General features: G+C 36.9%; 1 protein-coding gene across 2 annotated transcripts in view; it reads right to left on the minus strand.

Moving 5' to 3' along the window:
• The window catches only part of EPHA3 (EPH receptor A3), a 230,290-nt gene that overhangs the window by 52,399 nt on the left and 161,325 nt on the right, over positions 1-16,566 (minus strand). For both annotated transcript variants that reach the window (XM_085304912.1, XM_085304911.1), the window contains exon 6: positions 3,819-3,943. In XM_085304912.1, coding sequence (XP_085161038.1) covers positions 3,819-3,943 — 125 coding nt within the window. The remainder of the gene's footprint in view (positions 1-3,818; positions 3,944-16,566) is intronic.

Below are 16,566 nucleotides of genomic sequence, written 5' to 3' on the forward strand. Positions count from 1 at the left end.
GAAATTGGATGCTCAATGTATATTCTTCTTGAATATTTCTTTATAGTTTACTAGACACAATCTCTAATGGGAAGAAAATCCTACTACTGTGTCTCATACATAGGAAATTTTAAATTTTTAATCTCTGTTCTACAAAAGTCGTATTTTGGATATATTTAATATAGTGGCAGTGCTAGTGACAGCAAATGGTATGTCCTGTTTCAGATAGTACTGTAAGTGTTTATATTATATGAGGAAGAACATTGTACATGTCAGCTGCAGCTTGTACACTTGCCAGGCTAAAAAGATATTATATGTCTTAGAAAAATCCAGTTGCAATATTGTTTCCTCTTCATGCTGGGTATGAACTGTTCATCAAAAAACAGAAAACTCTGTTCTCAGAAAACTCATGGAGAATACCTGGCCTACCCTCCAAGCCAATACACACAATAATAAGAGTTTAAAAGCAGCTAATATATTTGCATACAGTTTACTTTTTCAGCCTCAGAAAGATCACAAACTGGACATAATTATTTATTCATTTGTTTTAATCAACCTGCTGAGCAGGTGATTTCAATGATGGCAAATGCAAACCTGCTTTAGTAACACAAGGCTGCAATTAAATTTTACCCATTGTTTGGAATAAAACTTCAGCTTAATACAGTGCATGCAATTTAGTTATCCTAACTGTTACCCATATATTTAAATGAAGAAATGAATACTTCATATGTGTGGTATTTAGAAGACAACTTTTTTCGTATCAATGCATGGTAAGATCCTTCCACAGAACACAACTGTATGAGAAAGAAAAATGATGAAAGAKAGTATCTTCTTGTATAAGAAATACGTATTAGGAGAACAGTTGGGAAGTTGAGACCTTTGAAGTTGATTTCTGCTATATGGTGCACTTTGACTGTTGTACTGCCTTTAACAACATAAAATATTATGTCTTACCATACAATATAAATGCCTACGTTCCACCTACTATTCAGTTTTGTATTTGAAACAGGACTTTCTTTTTTATATATATTTTGAATACCTGGTACCTAGCTGAATAGCCTCATAACCATGCTTTGGTTTTATAGTAAATACAATTCTATTCCCACCAATGGATCATAAAAACTGTCACTCCCATTTCGTAGTGTTATGTATTAAAACTCAATAGGTGAATTTCAAAAAGTTAAAATAGTTTACTACAACTGTAGCCTCTAACTTACCTAGAAAGATCACAAAAAGCTTTATTTTTCTTGATTACACAAGTGAAATTGCTGGTGAAAAAACCTAAATAGGTTAATTGAACTTGCAGAAAATAAATACTTTTCACATACTTTATGCCATTGTAATGCACAAGATAAACTACACGATGTTATCATTTAGATAAGGGAAGTCCGATTTCTGTTCCAAATTTAGCTTAACATTTACGTCAATAACATTTAGTTGTCCATGAATAACAATTGTTCTTGGAAGCCTAACAAAGTCAAGCAAAAATTTGCATGGAGAAGGTGCACAACAGAATTGGACTGACCTGTAATAATCTATTAACACTGTATGTATTACTTCATGAATAATTAGGAAAGGTATTGGCAGTAAAAACAAGCAGGAAAGGAAACAACGGCTTAACGTGAAACACCTACCAGCAATCACGTAAGACTTGTCAGGAGAAATACCCAGACTGCTAACTGGGAAAGCCTTATTTCCTGGCACCTGCCACTTAACAGCACTGTTTTCAAGACGGACAGGACCAAGATGATTTCGGAAGCAGAAAATCAGAAAGACTGGATCAGTTTACAAAGAACACACTTATTTCAAAAAGGAGGTGCGAGAAGGGGCTGCTTACAGATCTCAGCCTGACAAGCTGCATCTTTCTAAGTTSTCCGACGAACGAAGAGTACTAATCCAGTACAGGCTGGCCTGCCTTTAGGTAAGTTTAACATGTGTAGATTAGTACTTTTCAACCTTTTTCAATTTGCAGACTTAAAAAGCACGGTGGATTAAAGCCTCCTGACAACAGATTTGCTTTTCTTAGTTACCTTTCACAAACCCCGAGGAATAGGCTTCCGACTCCCTAAGGGGCTGCAAACCACACATTAAAAACATGGGTGTCAGGGGGTTGTTTTTTAAAAACCCTTTTGCTCTAAATGGTCTGGCTGTTGTTGTTAAGCAGTCGGTTCTTTGCTTTAAGAAAGCTGTCTGCTGCATACGAACTCTTGATCAGAGACTTCAAAGGGAAGAAACACATGTGCAAGATCAGCCTCAGAAGACTGGCTGTCTGATAAAGCTGTCTTGTATCAACCCGTTCTCTGCAAGACCGACTGCTTCATAAGGCAGGATAGACACACTGGGAATAGCAGCCACATGCTCAGTCTGTGCATACAATAGTACTGGAAGGTACAATTGCATCGAATAAAGCAAGTCAACTTCAGTGTAGAACCACGATTAAAACACTGAAAAAAAACAAACACACAAAACCACTCAGTCATTCACTCAAAATGAATGAAATGCTCACACAGGGAAAAAATCTCTACCTTGGGAGTGACTACCCCCAAATTAATCTAACACTACGATAAGCAACGCTGTTGAGTATTATATCCTACAGCCCACCGAACAGTCTCAGGAAAGGCGTTCCAATTGCAAAGACTGGAGATGAGGTTGAGAAGAGGCTGCCACAGGTCTCCAGAAACAAAGTTACAGCCAACAGCAACAAGAGCAGCCACGTAGGTCTCAAATGAAGTGGATAATAATGGAAATGAATACTCCAGCCCATGGAAAACAGGTTGAAGTTCTGGGGTATTTCAGATGTAGGCTCTTTGCGATGCAAATAGCTCTTTGACTATGAAATACTTCCTACTGAAAAGTAATATCTCTGATACTACTGACTGATTTATGACTGGTTCTCCTTTACTTCTCCTCARACCCAAGATCTGGACTTGATCCTGTCCTCATTGAAATTAATAGAAAAAGCACAAAGTGAACTGGCAATAGAAAGACCATCTAAAAGCTACTGCTTTCTAAAACAAGAATAAACCAAAATGATTTAGGAAGCTTTTTTCCTCCCTTTTATCAGTAATACTGTGTCCACTTAGATTTTTACCAAGTTCTGTCAAAGTTCAAGTGCTCATCAAAAATCCTCCAAAATCAGATGGCTTATTAATGGACTATCAATATTACACTGTCCCACTGAAAAGTTTCATGAGGAAGCTTTCTAAAGGCCAGCTGAATAGCTGTGGATACCAGTTTCTAAGTATTACCTGGTACATACGAGGTATAAGCCTGACTTCTATACTTTGGAAGTARAAGAGAATTTAAAAGTAAAACAGAACTTACTCAATGGCAGATTTTCCTTGGTTTGCAGTTATTTAGATACATGTTATCAAGAATTCAGCTATTCATGAGAAGTGGGATGTTCCACAGTGTGAACTATTCACTAAAAGGATAGTCTGCCTCTTTTCCAGATCATCTTTGTGCTACAGGGAAGCACATGAATCTATGAACGCTGACAAAGTAATGTATAAACACTGTCAGCACAATAGAACTCAGTAAATACACTGTAATCGGGGAGGGGGGAAAGATGTTTATATCTTCTCTGTATTATTTCTATATTTGTTCTGAAGCATTTTGTGATGAATTTGGTAGACAGCACTGCTTAATAGTTTCACTTCATATATTCAGGATGACCTCCTTGCTAAAAATTAAATAGTTTTAACACTTAGCACCACTGAGAAGGAACGCAAGTGAATAGGAGCGTCTCTGAATCCTTAACACAGGAAAGATGTAATAATTTCATTAGAATAGTATGAGCACAACCTCCTCCCCCCCCCCATTTCAATCTTTCTTCCCACCTTTTCATAGTATTTGACCTCGTAGTCCAAGATGATCCCATTTGGATGTTCAGGTTCTTGCCAAGACAGAGACACACTGTTCCTGGATGTCCGGTCTTTCCTAATTATTGTGATGGGGGATGGAGCTGTAAAGGAGTGGAGAGAGGAGGGAAGAGAGTTGAGTTTATCTCTGTTCTAATCCTTGGCAAAGAACATTTTTTCTGTTTAAAAGGTTCATGAGCATAGGTCTGGATTTGTGTCAACATTCAGCAGCTGGATTATAGTCCTGGCACACATGCCTTAAAGCGTACTGGCCCGAAGGAAAACGAACCCAGATTTTCTGTTAGATGGATGGACTAGCAGCAAGATGGTAGATGGTTTCAATCTGCTACTACAGCGTAAGCAATGGAAAACATTTGATACATTAAAAAGAGAACAAAATAACAGTACTACCTACTTGTTGTAATGCTGAAGTATTATTATTACCAGACCCTGCAGAACTCTGATAACATTTTCATACACAACTGTAAAACAGTGCTGGAGTGCATTATGCACAAGGAGTTCCTGCTATCCRCAGCTAGTAATGATCAGTAAAGCCTCTTTTATAATATTATGTGGTAGGCTCCCCAGATACAAATATATACACTATTTCTCTACCACATTTCTTTGAAAATGAAATTCGAAGGAAAAAAGCTAAAATCTAAACTGCAAAATAATCTCATTCCTGATCTGTATTAATCACAGTTAGGCATGACAATCAACTGCATACCACAAATTCACCCACAACCTAAAACTTGGAAGTATCTTCAGTGTTTCTGGAAAAGAAAATCATCATTATCTACGATTCTCTAAGATCATTTTGTCTTTAGACCACCCAGTTCTAGGCCTGGTTTTGGAACAGCGCGTAGGTTTCCTRGACTCACTGAGGATATGCAAAAGAATTTTTCCTTCCTTCTTTTGGGTTGGCTTCCCACTCCAAATGCCTCTCTTTCATGGTTTTGGCCAAGCTTCATCAGAAGATAACTTGCAGATCACACATTAAAGGTTGTAACTGTCATTTTTTAAAATTCTTTTACTAATAGCYTTTTATCTTACTGTGTAAAACAAATGTGTTTATAAGTTCACATTGTGCTATCCTAATAAAAAGGCACTAGCTGATCTAAACAACTTAATTTCAGCTGAATCTTATGAAATTTTTACTGTTCATATAAAAACTAGTTGTACTTTTCAAGCATTACACATTTGCATGCACTAACCAGTGCTCTTTGTGTTTGRGTTTTCATTCCTACAAGAGATCTTCCAAAAGCCAGAAAAAAAAAAAAACAGTTCTAATTTAAACAATATTTTTTTAAAAAAGCATGCTATATTTGATTTTGCTWAACTTCATCAAAGTATGTTTTCTAGTCTTGAGTCACAATCTAAATGTTGACATCCTCCTTTAATTGACTGGAGAAAGCTGCATCCACCCACACAAGCACGTATGTATATACACACTCTCATATCCGCTCCRGGCAGAAAGAGCCACACATACTCTGAAAAACATTTTTACGTGCCACCCAGTTTGAAATACCTTCCCTAAAACATTGAAAAGGAAAAACATTAAGGAAGAAAATCCTCTATTTTTTCCAACAGGAATAATTTATCCTGAAGTTACATTACTGAATTCAGATTTTAGTGTTTCGGGTTTTTTTTGAGTGAAATGGGAAAGAGCCTCTTGATTTTATTCAGACTCACTAGATCTATGCTTGCTGAAAAGTATTAGGGCAAGGTATACAGTACTGGTTTGTAATGAAAATCCTTCTGTAACTCCACTCAGACTTAGGTGCAAACCACTGCTGGAGCCAAAATATCAAGTGGCTAACTGGCTGGACTGCTCTACCATAGCCAGCTTTATGTTAACTCATATAGTCGTGGCTTGCTGCCTCCATGCTCTGGGAAGTCATTTTTATGTCTTTTTTATAAGTCAGGCTATTTATCATTTTTTGTATTTGAACAGAGTGCCAAGCCCAGTACTCCAGCTGGTAACACTTCCCATTAAGGTAACATTAATACAGATTTTATGAATAATTAATATATGATTAACAGAAATGGCTTTTCCCCCTAATAAATTATGGTAATTTGCGCTATAACATGCTCTCTGGCTGAAATGATCTTATATGCTAAAATACAGATGTGCTTTAAAAAAGCTTTCTTCTAACACAGTATTAATTATTTTAAGCTCATATACACACATCTTTGCAGATCCTACCAATAACATATTTCATAGCAGTTTATCAGAAAAGTGGCCGCTCTTCAGTTATCAATAACATTATAAAATGTTCATATAGCTCTTCTAAGCCTTGGGGTTTCCAAATCTGCTTAGAAATTGTACATACGTAGTGCTTAAAAGAGAGAGCATCCCATTCCATAGGCAAACRGAGGGGAGTTGGAGAATCACTGTGAACAAAAAGTTTCATGGACTTTTAATTCTATGCATAGAACAGATCTGAGCTCCACCAGATGATTCCGCCAGCTTCTGAACCTTTGACTCTATGACAGTATATATTCTAAATAYGTTTAAGCCAGCTTACTTTGACTATAATGGTGACAGAAATTACCCAGTCTTAAAGCATTAACCTTGAGTGCATAAATGTTTTTTCCAGACATTTCAGTGGTGGACTACCTATTTCTAGAGGATAAGTCACACTACTCATGTTCAGAGGGGAAGATATTTGTAATTTATTTTTTWAAATCATCCTATATACTACCTTTTAACATCTTGTTTAACCATTTTTTATCACCTTGTGTATCATCTGAGCATTTTAATTTTGAAGCATATCTGATGTTACAAATAAACATCCAATATTGTGGAATAGATTTCAATATTTTGCTACTGTTCCCATCACCTCTGTGCATTCACTTTGGATTTTACAAGCAGTAATTGACTTTGATGTCTCTCTTCATTTCTGTTGCACWAAACATCCCTGGACATCCCTCAGAAGAGTCTCTTCTAGATGCTGATCCCCCTCTAGCATTATTTCAGGCTTTGGGCTCTTCCAAACACATACAGAATTGAACTCCTTTGCTTCCAGGATGAGCTCAGTGCCAGGATGTTCCTTCTGCAAGAAGAGGAGTAGCAGGGGAAAAGGATAAATCTTAAACTAAGCATCCCCAGTAACCAGGCTTGCGTTTCCCCCACTGGCAGAGGGAAGAGAAGTACTGCTCAGTGACAGCCAGAGCACCAGCACTGGCTTTCCCAAAGCATATTCCAATATAAGCAAAGAGACAGAGGTCACCTGGCTATTCTGCTCCCCTGTACCACTGAGGTCTTTGTCCATACACCCTAAACTGTTTCTTTGCTTATGTCTAGAACTGACTCCTCTATTAACAGAAGAACATGAGCCAGTGGCCCTTTGTTAGACCAAGAGAAGATACAGGCAAAAATTTTCAGCACAGCATGTGGCATAAGCTTTCCCTGTYGGTCTTCAAGAAACTGGACTGTTACAGTTTCAAATCTGAATTCAAACATTTTTATTTTTCTACTGCATCTGTCAGACATAGGTATGAAAGATCCCTGAACCCTAATTTAACAAATCATCTTGTTCAGGACACTGCTTTGCTCAAATCTACTTCAGACAATCGAGTTGGTAGCTGGAGACATGGTAGAAGTTAAGGTGACCTATATGAATGTATTTTCCTGCATAAGGGTAGTCATATTACAATAGAAATGCTTTTGTGACCTGAGCCCTCACCTCAGGTTCTGAGTGTCTTGACATTTAACTGTGGAATTAATCTTTTTTTGTACATACCCCTAGAATATAGGTTAATAAATCAAAAAGTATAAACTATGTCTTGAGATATATATTTATTTTCCTTTATTTTATTTCCTTGAGTGTTCTTGAATATGTCCTCTGAAGCAGAAAAGGGCTAGTTGCAATTAACTCACTGAAGGTACGTCAACGTCAGAACAACTATTTCTGGCCCAAAGGAGCCTACATTTTCTACAAGTTGTTCCATAACAACTAATCCTTCCCTCTCACCAGAATGGCTGAGCTACAGTATTCTACTATTTCCTTTGCAGAATCTGAAAGTCCAGAAAAGAGAGGAATAGAAATCAAAGGAAGTTAACATTATAAACCCTTAAWCAATGAAGATGCCACCATAAGCAGTAATGTATATAGTCTTCAGTCCTTTGAATGAGGAAGAGGGAGCCTGAGAGCTTCCTGTTTCCTGAAGACCATTAAATAACTGCAGTACGACAAGATTAAAGTCAAAAGCATGCTACAGAAAGGAACAGAGGTACTTCACGTTTAGAATATCTATTTTTCATCATACTTCCAGGATTTTTCTTTCTTCAAGTAAAAGACAATTAGACTGTGCAACAACAGAATGCTAGAACAAGTATTTTAAATGGCTGCAGCTCCTRTTGTCAAAATAATTTTCTAAGTCTAGCAAAAAATGGCACAACATAAAGGTATTTTTACACAAAAAGAAAGAAATTATTTGAAATTATCTTCATTATTAATGTATCAACATCAACACGCTAGATTAATTTACCATTCAGGAAACCCTTGTTTCAAGGTAAAAAGGAGAGTATTTTTTTACACTAAAAAGTTGAATAAACACCATTTCAGTGACTGTTGAATAAACCATCATATATCTCCATGTATTTAATTTTTTATTGCTGTTCTGATCAATGAATTAATACTTTTAACTTCCTCATTATTTTTTTTTACTTTTTATAACTTTTTTTTTATATACACTTTTTATAATTAACTTCATATGTGGGTATAACCTGAGAGGTTAAGCCATCTTCTGTAAGAAAAAAAATGTTTATTCTCAACAGTCATATGAAATGCACACAGAGCCATTTTTATGCCTCAGATGGTTATTATTTATATGGTACTACAGTCTAACTGGCTTATGACTAGTTTAAGCAGTTAATATGAACATTCAAAACTCCCTAGAGTTACAAGGGGAAATGTACTTTGAGCACTCAATGTTGTTAGGTAGCATTTGCGGCAACTGCGAATGTGGATGTTGAAAAGCTAACGAATGCAATGATCCAGGGAGCTTAGATTCACAAGTGTAAAAACCTCCTCACTCATGACTATTAAAGGTGCAAGGAAATAACATGAAGGATGTAGCAGAGAGGACAATAAAACTCTGCTCAAATTGATTTCCCAGAGAAACTGACCCCAACAGATCATCTGTTTTCCTCCAGTTTAATAGCAGCTGTACATAAATCTCCTTATTGACTTTTTCTTATTCTGTGGTTATTGTTTTCATATGTGACTGGCCTGCAGATGTACACACTKGAAGAAAATTCCCTGTTCTGTGACAGAGAATTCAGTATTAATTCTGGGAAGCCATGTGTGTACAACTGCTGAAATATTTAGAGTCATGTCGTTCCTTGCTTTGGTCTCTAGATCGGCAAATTAAATTTTAAGGAAAGCCTGGTAGAGTCCTCCAGGATTTCATTCTAAAATTACCATAGTTTGCTCACCTCCAGCTTCCAGTCGCAACCAGCTATCAACATCAGAGATGAAAATATTCCAAGTTATATGGAAAGATGGTGCTCAAGAACATAATCTGAGCCAACAGAACCAACTCTATTACCTAAATTGCAACTTCTTCCACACTGTTGAATATGTTCATTATTTCGTTTTATAGAAATATGATGTTTAAATCTAATCCTGGTATTTTCATTCGATATAATGTATAACTTTGCTTTCATGATGCCCCTAGAGGGTAATATAGAAGCAAGAATAGTAAATAAATTAAGACCATAATCTGAGAATTAAATCTGTAGCCTCTAATGCTAGGATCCACTGAGACCCAACCCCAAATCTCTGAAATTCAAATCACAAAAGCTATTCTACAAGTCAAAGTGGAAAGATCAATGTTTGATTGCATAAACTGATCTTTCCCTTAGAGATAGTTTCTCTAGAAAACTGGAGTCACATTCATAAAATAAAGGTATGTGAAAGGACTTACCCTGGTACAAGCATTAGGCACCCATGCAGTGTTTAGTTCAGTCCAGCATGGCTAATAATGCTTCACATATATATTTCATCCACACGTGGAGATCCCAACAGCTGAGTTTTTCTGAGCCAGCCTTGTACTTTTGGACTTACTCTACCATTCCACTATTAACTACTGCTCAACATGTGAAATAGTCATAAGTAACAAGTCACAAATCTGTGTGATGACGTCATAGCTCCACGACACAATCATATTAATATATGATTTCTGTATGAACTCCTATCCTTCTCCTTGGATTCTTTACATCACTAATGCATAGTCTGTGGACTAACGTCTAACCACTGTTTGTCATAGAAGATTACTCACAGAAAGCAGGAGTTGCACTATTTGAAACCTTCTTTGTTTAGGTTATTATTTACTTTCTTCATTAAGTGCAGTTAAACATGCTGCCACCCTATATACTGTTCTGCTAAAACAAGTAATTGCCAGGTTAATCACATAAGCACATTCCAAAGAAGGCACAGTCAGGACCTTGTTGTCAGGTGCCTCACAGGGCTTCTGGAAGAAGGAGGAAACAGCTACATTTTAACAACATTTTGGAAACCTGCTAAACTCTACACATTCCTCTTCCAGATACAATTACCCACCTCTTGAATGTGTGTGCAGACAGAGTCCTTTTGCCCTTTAATCTCCAGGATATGTAGTTAAACTAGCATAGTACTTTTGTATGTGCTCTTGCACCTTTTTTTTAAGYTGTAGCAGACTCAATATATTTTTATGACTTGCACTGTAAAACGTCATCTGATTCTACAGCATCATTAAGTGACTGTCAGAGAAGAGAGTGCGCCTTTCTTGTCACCAGAATCAGGAATAAAGCAGTCTGTCAAGCCAACAGCAAGAGGCCCATGCCAATGTACAGGACCCTTACACTGAATCCAAGTTGCCCCTTAGCTGAATATAGAAATAATGAAATGGGTGAAAAGGTCCACTATCAAGGGCTGTCAAGATCTAGGAGTTTACAYGAGTCAAAAGAGAACAAAGTGGATAGGATAAACAGAAGCAGGTTAACTTTGGATGATACAAGGCTGCGTATGGGAGCACATTCTGTTCTCAGAAAGTCTGGTTTTGGCTGTAACTCAAGCTTTTTGCTTAAAATCCTTCTAAAGGTATTCTCCAGCCCTGACACAGACAGTGGGGTATGCATGTGGGGACTTTTTACAGCAAAATTAATGTATATTATACATTAATATACAAAAATAGTGTGTGTTATTTTCTTGGACAGATCTAATTTGGATCTTCAATCAAAATAAAGTTAAATTTAAATCACAGTAAAAAAACCCACACTTTAAAAACTAGCTTATTCACGATTATTATAATGGATGACTTCCTGCCTTATGGCAGATGTACTCAAATACATCTGGAAGCTAGTGGCCTGTAACCTGTGGTTATAGACTCCAGAGTGACTGCAGGCATTGCACAGGTGACACAAAGGAAAGAAGGAAGAGCTGCGAACTGAAAAAGGGAAAACAAGCAGCTTCAGCAGGAATTGTAGTAAAAGGCAGCTGCTYGCTTTCACTCTCAAGTGCAGAGAAAGGCAACCTTCTGGGCAGCAGCTGTCACTGGACAAGAGATTATCAGAGCTTCTTTCTTACTCTTACAAATAAATTTTAAATTAAATGCAAACTTCATTATGTGTTGCACATTCACATTCTCATCTCTTCCTCTTTTTATTAAAAGAGATAACAAATGCCTTCCACAGAGCAAACAATGTTAAGACTTACTCATATGTTTAACACGTGTTTAATAAATCATGGAAACGCCATGTCCATGTGGGAAGTATCAGGCTGCACAAGGCACTCACTTCAGAAACTGAAAATTATGGTGCCATGGTGTTCACAGCTGTTATTTCAGAGGAGAGAAATGCAGTATATGCTTTCATAAGGATTCAGCCCAAAGGTACTCACAATACAAATGTTATTCTTTCTGTTCTCTGTTTGAGATGGTGATGGTGGGAGCTTCTCAATACTTCATATTTTTCATTCAATGTTTTTAAAACCATATCAGTTTAAAATAAACAGTTTTGCTTCGCCTTCCCTACCCCATTGTTATATTACTTTATAGTATGTTACAGCCTCAAGTTTCCTGGTGTGAAGTTTTCACAAAGAATAATTTATTCACCATGACTGTGACATCAGCTGTTGGATGCTAAGTAGCCTTTTGCTTTCCATGAAAGTAAACTTATCATCTCTGCCAGAGAAATTCTATCCACAGTTCATGAGGTATATTTAAGAACCATCTCTAGGAATACCGGTATCTAAAACTGAAGAAGACAGGGGTGCCCAGGTAAGTGATTTCAGCTCTTTAACCAATCTGTCCGGAAATTCCATTGGAGTTTTTCAGCCYGGTCAGAAAACACTGCAAATGGAAATAATCCTTCTCAAACTCCATTGCCGGTCATTCTTGGGTACGTTCAGAGATGGCTTTGGACCAATTGATTCTGCAAAGGTTAGCTAGGACACGAATATCTTTGATGGAACGGGCCTGGAAAGYGATCATGTCTCCTTTCATTTTCTTTTTGGATTTTTTGGTGATTTTAGTGTTGTTTGTTTGTTTTTTAACAGTTTTTTTATATAGCACCATAATTTACAAAGAATGCTAAAAAGAAAACTCCGTTAGAATGAGACATTGTAAGAAGAAGAAAGAAACAAAGAAAACAGACTTCCCTGAGGGATTTCTCGTGTCAAGCTAACAAATTCTAAGGGCACTCATTTCACACACTGAGAAGATGGGACTAGCACAAAAAAGAAGTCTTTGATGTTCAGAACAAGTTCTATTAGCTTCAGAGAGTATCTGTCCTCATGAGCTGAATGACATCCTCAGCCTCAGATCAGCTTATATACTTGGTCTTACATGTATAAGAAGATTCCAGCACAAAAGGGTGCATAACTTCAAAATTATAATTTTTATATTTAAATGTTATTTAAATAAATATTAGATAATACAGGCATTAATAATTTCCCCAATAATTTGGGGTCATAGCCTTCAAACCCAAAGAAACAGATAACATTTATTTCCATTTGTTTTTCTAAGTCCTCACCTTTGAAATTGCGGAGAAGCTTCAAGAAGCAAGGGAAATTGTTTTTTGYTTACAATCAAGAGGAATGCAGATAATTTCTCTCAGCAATGATTCAAAATACTAGCATGGACASAGAAGTTCAAGGGAATATTATTTAATTGAACGCTAAGCATCTTGTTCATGTGTATTTCTCTAATTTTATTATTTTATTAAACCAAGATATGAAATTAGAATCCACATGCAACCTTATGTTAAAGATTGTAACAGAAGCAGTAGAGAAAAATCTAGGACTCTTAATTACCATTATCCTCTGATGGATGATTAAAGCTCTACTATGACTTTTGAAAAAGGTAAAGTAGGTAGCTAACAGCATTAAAAGTGAAAAACACTGGCTGGAGGAACATGCTGAGCCACAAACTTCACCTTTGGACTTTCTCTAAGGTCATGAGTGTTCACACAAAGACTGCGCAGAGAAGAGACCAACGTACATCACAAACTTTGAATTCTCAGCATAACTTCCTTGACATTCAGAGTAAAGGGATCAAAGGCTGTGAATGCAGATCATCTCTAGCTAATAACAGGCTATGCATGGAGTGACATTGCTAAAACACTTTCCTTTTATATCCCTAAAGGAGGAGTGCTATCAAGTTAAAATGATCCTTGAATAGCCTCTGGGCTAAATTGCAAAACACATTTGAAGAGCATAAAATCCTTATTTATGCCAGGAATGTTTGAAACTCAAAAGATAAATGTCATTCAAAAAACAAGCATGTTGCAGGTATCCAGTACGTAATGGGGCACAGCTGTAATAACAGTCAATGAACCAGAGACTCACTACATCATGTCATCAGCTCACTTCTAATAAGTCCATCTTCTTGTCCTTTTTATAAGGACCATAGGGAAAGAAAGAAACATATCACGCACCAAACATCTGTGGCTTTCTCAAACTGTGTCTCCTAGAAGATATATCTACTTAAGGGACCTGTCTTAGGATAAAGATTGCAAAGTGCATAAAACCCCTTCTAAATATGGATTTTATTTAAACAGGGAACATCATACATTGTATGTGAGTTGGTGGAAAGAGTGCAGTCCAGCTTAATAAAATAAAGAGCGAGTGCACAGCCAGTGTCACAGTTCTTTCAAGTAATTGAATATATATATCCAAGTAAAGCTTTGTGCCCAATCTGGCACTAAATTCAGTCCCTTGAAACACCAGATTTTGAGCAAACTGAATTCAAATCCTGAGGAGGTTTCAACAGGCAAGTGAGTCCTTGTTTACAACAAATTTGAAAAACTTTTACTGGATTTYTTCCCTGTTTTAAATGCTTACCTCAAAGTTGAACATAAACTGATGGCTTGAAAGTTTCAGTCTGCATACGACAAATGTAGAACAAGTTTTTACAAGCAGCTGTGTCTACCGTTTAAGACTCTTCTTCCCAACAATGCTGATCTCCGTACTCAGTAATCAAATTTGTTCTCAAGCTTCTCTGAATATTTTTTGATCCTAGCTCCTCGTATGAATTCCGTAGTGCATTTACTGTTACGTTCTCCTTTAACAAACTCATCCCTTTGTTTTTCAGAACTACTGAATTTGACAGCTAATATATTTAAGGAAAAGATTTCCTTTAAGGAAAAGAATTTCTCTAATAAAAATATATTTGATTCARTGTACAAAGCAGACTGGACTGTGTGTTTACATATGAAGAAAACAGCTGGTTGATGTGTTTTTACCACAATGTTATTCATTAACCTCAGAATAAATGAAAGAGAGAAACCTGGATTACTGAGTCAGCTTCAAGAATTGATACTGCCACACCTAAGAGCACATGCACAGCTATTATTTAGTCATCTGCTTTCCTACACTTTTTCATGTGCAGTTTAAATGATTAAGCAAGAACAGGCTAAATGAATTATTCAGTTTTGTAGGTTTTAGAAATATGAAAGCTAAAGGGAGGAGACTCCTGATAATCAGACTACTTCTTCTCTTTTAGGGACCCCCAAATGAATCAATGCATATGTGATGTWTTTTTCTATTATTACTCTTTATACTGCAGCTGTGCACAGATGTCTCAATTTGAATCAAGGGACTTTTACTCTCTATAAGCCTCCCATATGAAGAGAGCTGGGCAGAGAAGGCAATGAACATTTTACAAGTGCAGAACTGAAGCACTGGGAGACCAAAATGCAGATTTAGGCACTTTTTACTCACTTAATTGAAGAGCCTAATCACTTTCTATAGTCATTACTAAAAGACTGACATCTCTAGGCAGGTTTTAGCCCACAAAAAAGCCCCTAGTGTTTCCTTTACATTTCATTCTACAGCAGGCAGAGATTCCTACTTATAGTCTGAATTTGTCCGCAACAGTCAAATCCTATATGGATTATGTGGAAGAGCTGGTTCCAATATTCTCTGGGTATCTTCAACTGAGGAGAGTACGAGGGAACTCATGTTAGAACATATCCCCTTTGTTTCTCTCCTGATGTTAGGGCAAATGTGATAGCAGAAAACTCTTTAGAATCAATTTAGTACYGACACAGGCTTATCATAGCTGAACTCAGTTGCTATCACCATTCTCTGCTGCACTGTTGAGACCCTGGTTTACAAGGCCTTGTTTAAGTCCTTAGGAACCAACCAAACAAACCTCAAATTACTTTTAAAGCTTTCATCCCATGCCTTTAGCAACTAAAAGAAAATATTAYGAGCAGCCATGTAATAAAAACCTGTGGTATTAAATCTCAAAGTATGGGCACCAGCATGGGCATATTTAGAAAACCATAATTATTGTCATTCAATTTTCTTGCTACTAATTATTTTGCTGGAATGCTGGACTCCATGAATCCAGAAAAAATAAGGGGGCAAGAGCAAATGAAAACGCATGTACAAATTTGGTGTTTGGAAACAGAAATGCTCAGCCTAACATGAAGTAGCTGCTGTACCCAGCAAACTCCTGTCTCAGCAAAAGGGTCATGGATTTAACTCCTTGCTTCCATGTACCCTGTATAACATCTTGACTTTGTTCATCCTCCTTGCTCTATCTACCTCAATGGTCCAACATGCACAGCTGGATTTGCTACCCCTAGTGATCCAGGGCCATGTAAAATCGTACATAGAAATTAGAGAGAAAATAACAYCAGCTTGCTTGGGCCAGCAGTCTCATTTTCTAGAGCTTACACAGTTCTTATAGGTAGGATACCCAAAGACATCTTTAAACACAAATCAACTATCTCCTTAGTAAAACTATGCTAATTTATGTAAACTTATTTATGAACTAATTTGTTTAGATCAGTTCAAAYCCCATGGTGGACCCACTTCCTTCAGAGTGTCCCAATTAATTTAAGATGATAAACTACGAAAAAACTTCTCATACTAACACAACTGTGACTATGCAGAGTTTGGAGCAGTTTAACTRAAATGCTCACAGGTGATTTAAAACAGCTTCTCCCCACAATCAGGCCTCCCAGTATTCACATGGGGAAAGCTAGTTAGTGGAAAGTACGTCTCAATTTACTTATTGCTGAATCTAAGGGGGAGTAACATAGCTGCTTGACAGCATAAGACAATGCTATACAATACACAGAAGATTAAGACTGGATTCCTGCAAGCTCTCTTTAATGAACTTAGAAAGGAGGAGTTAGCCTACATGAAATTTATCTAAATCAAATCTCTCCCTTTAAAATAATCTGCTCGTACGAAGGTATTCCCTAAAATAATCCAATTCTATTGCTGTT

This window comes from Rhea americana, unplaced genomic scaffold (genome assembly GCF_003343005.1).
Source record: "Rhea americana isolate MKP2758 unplaced genomic scaffold, rheAme1 scaffold_213, whole genome shotgun sequence".
Classification (NCBI taxonomy): Eukaryota; Metazoa; Chordata; class Aves; order Rheiformes; family Rheidae; genus Rhea; species Rhea americana.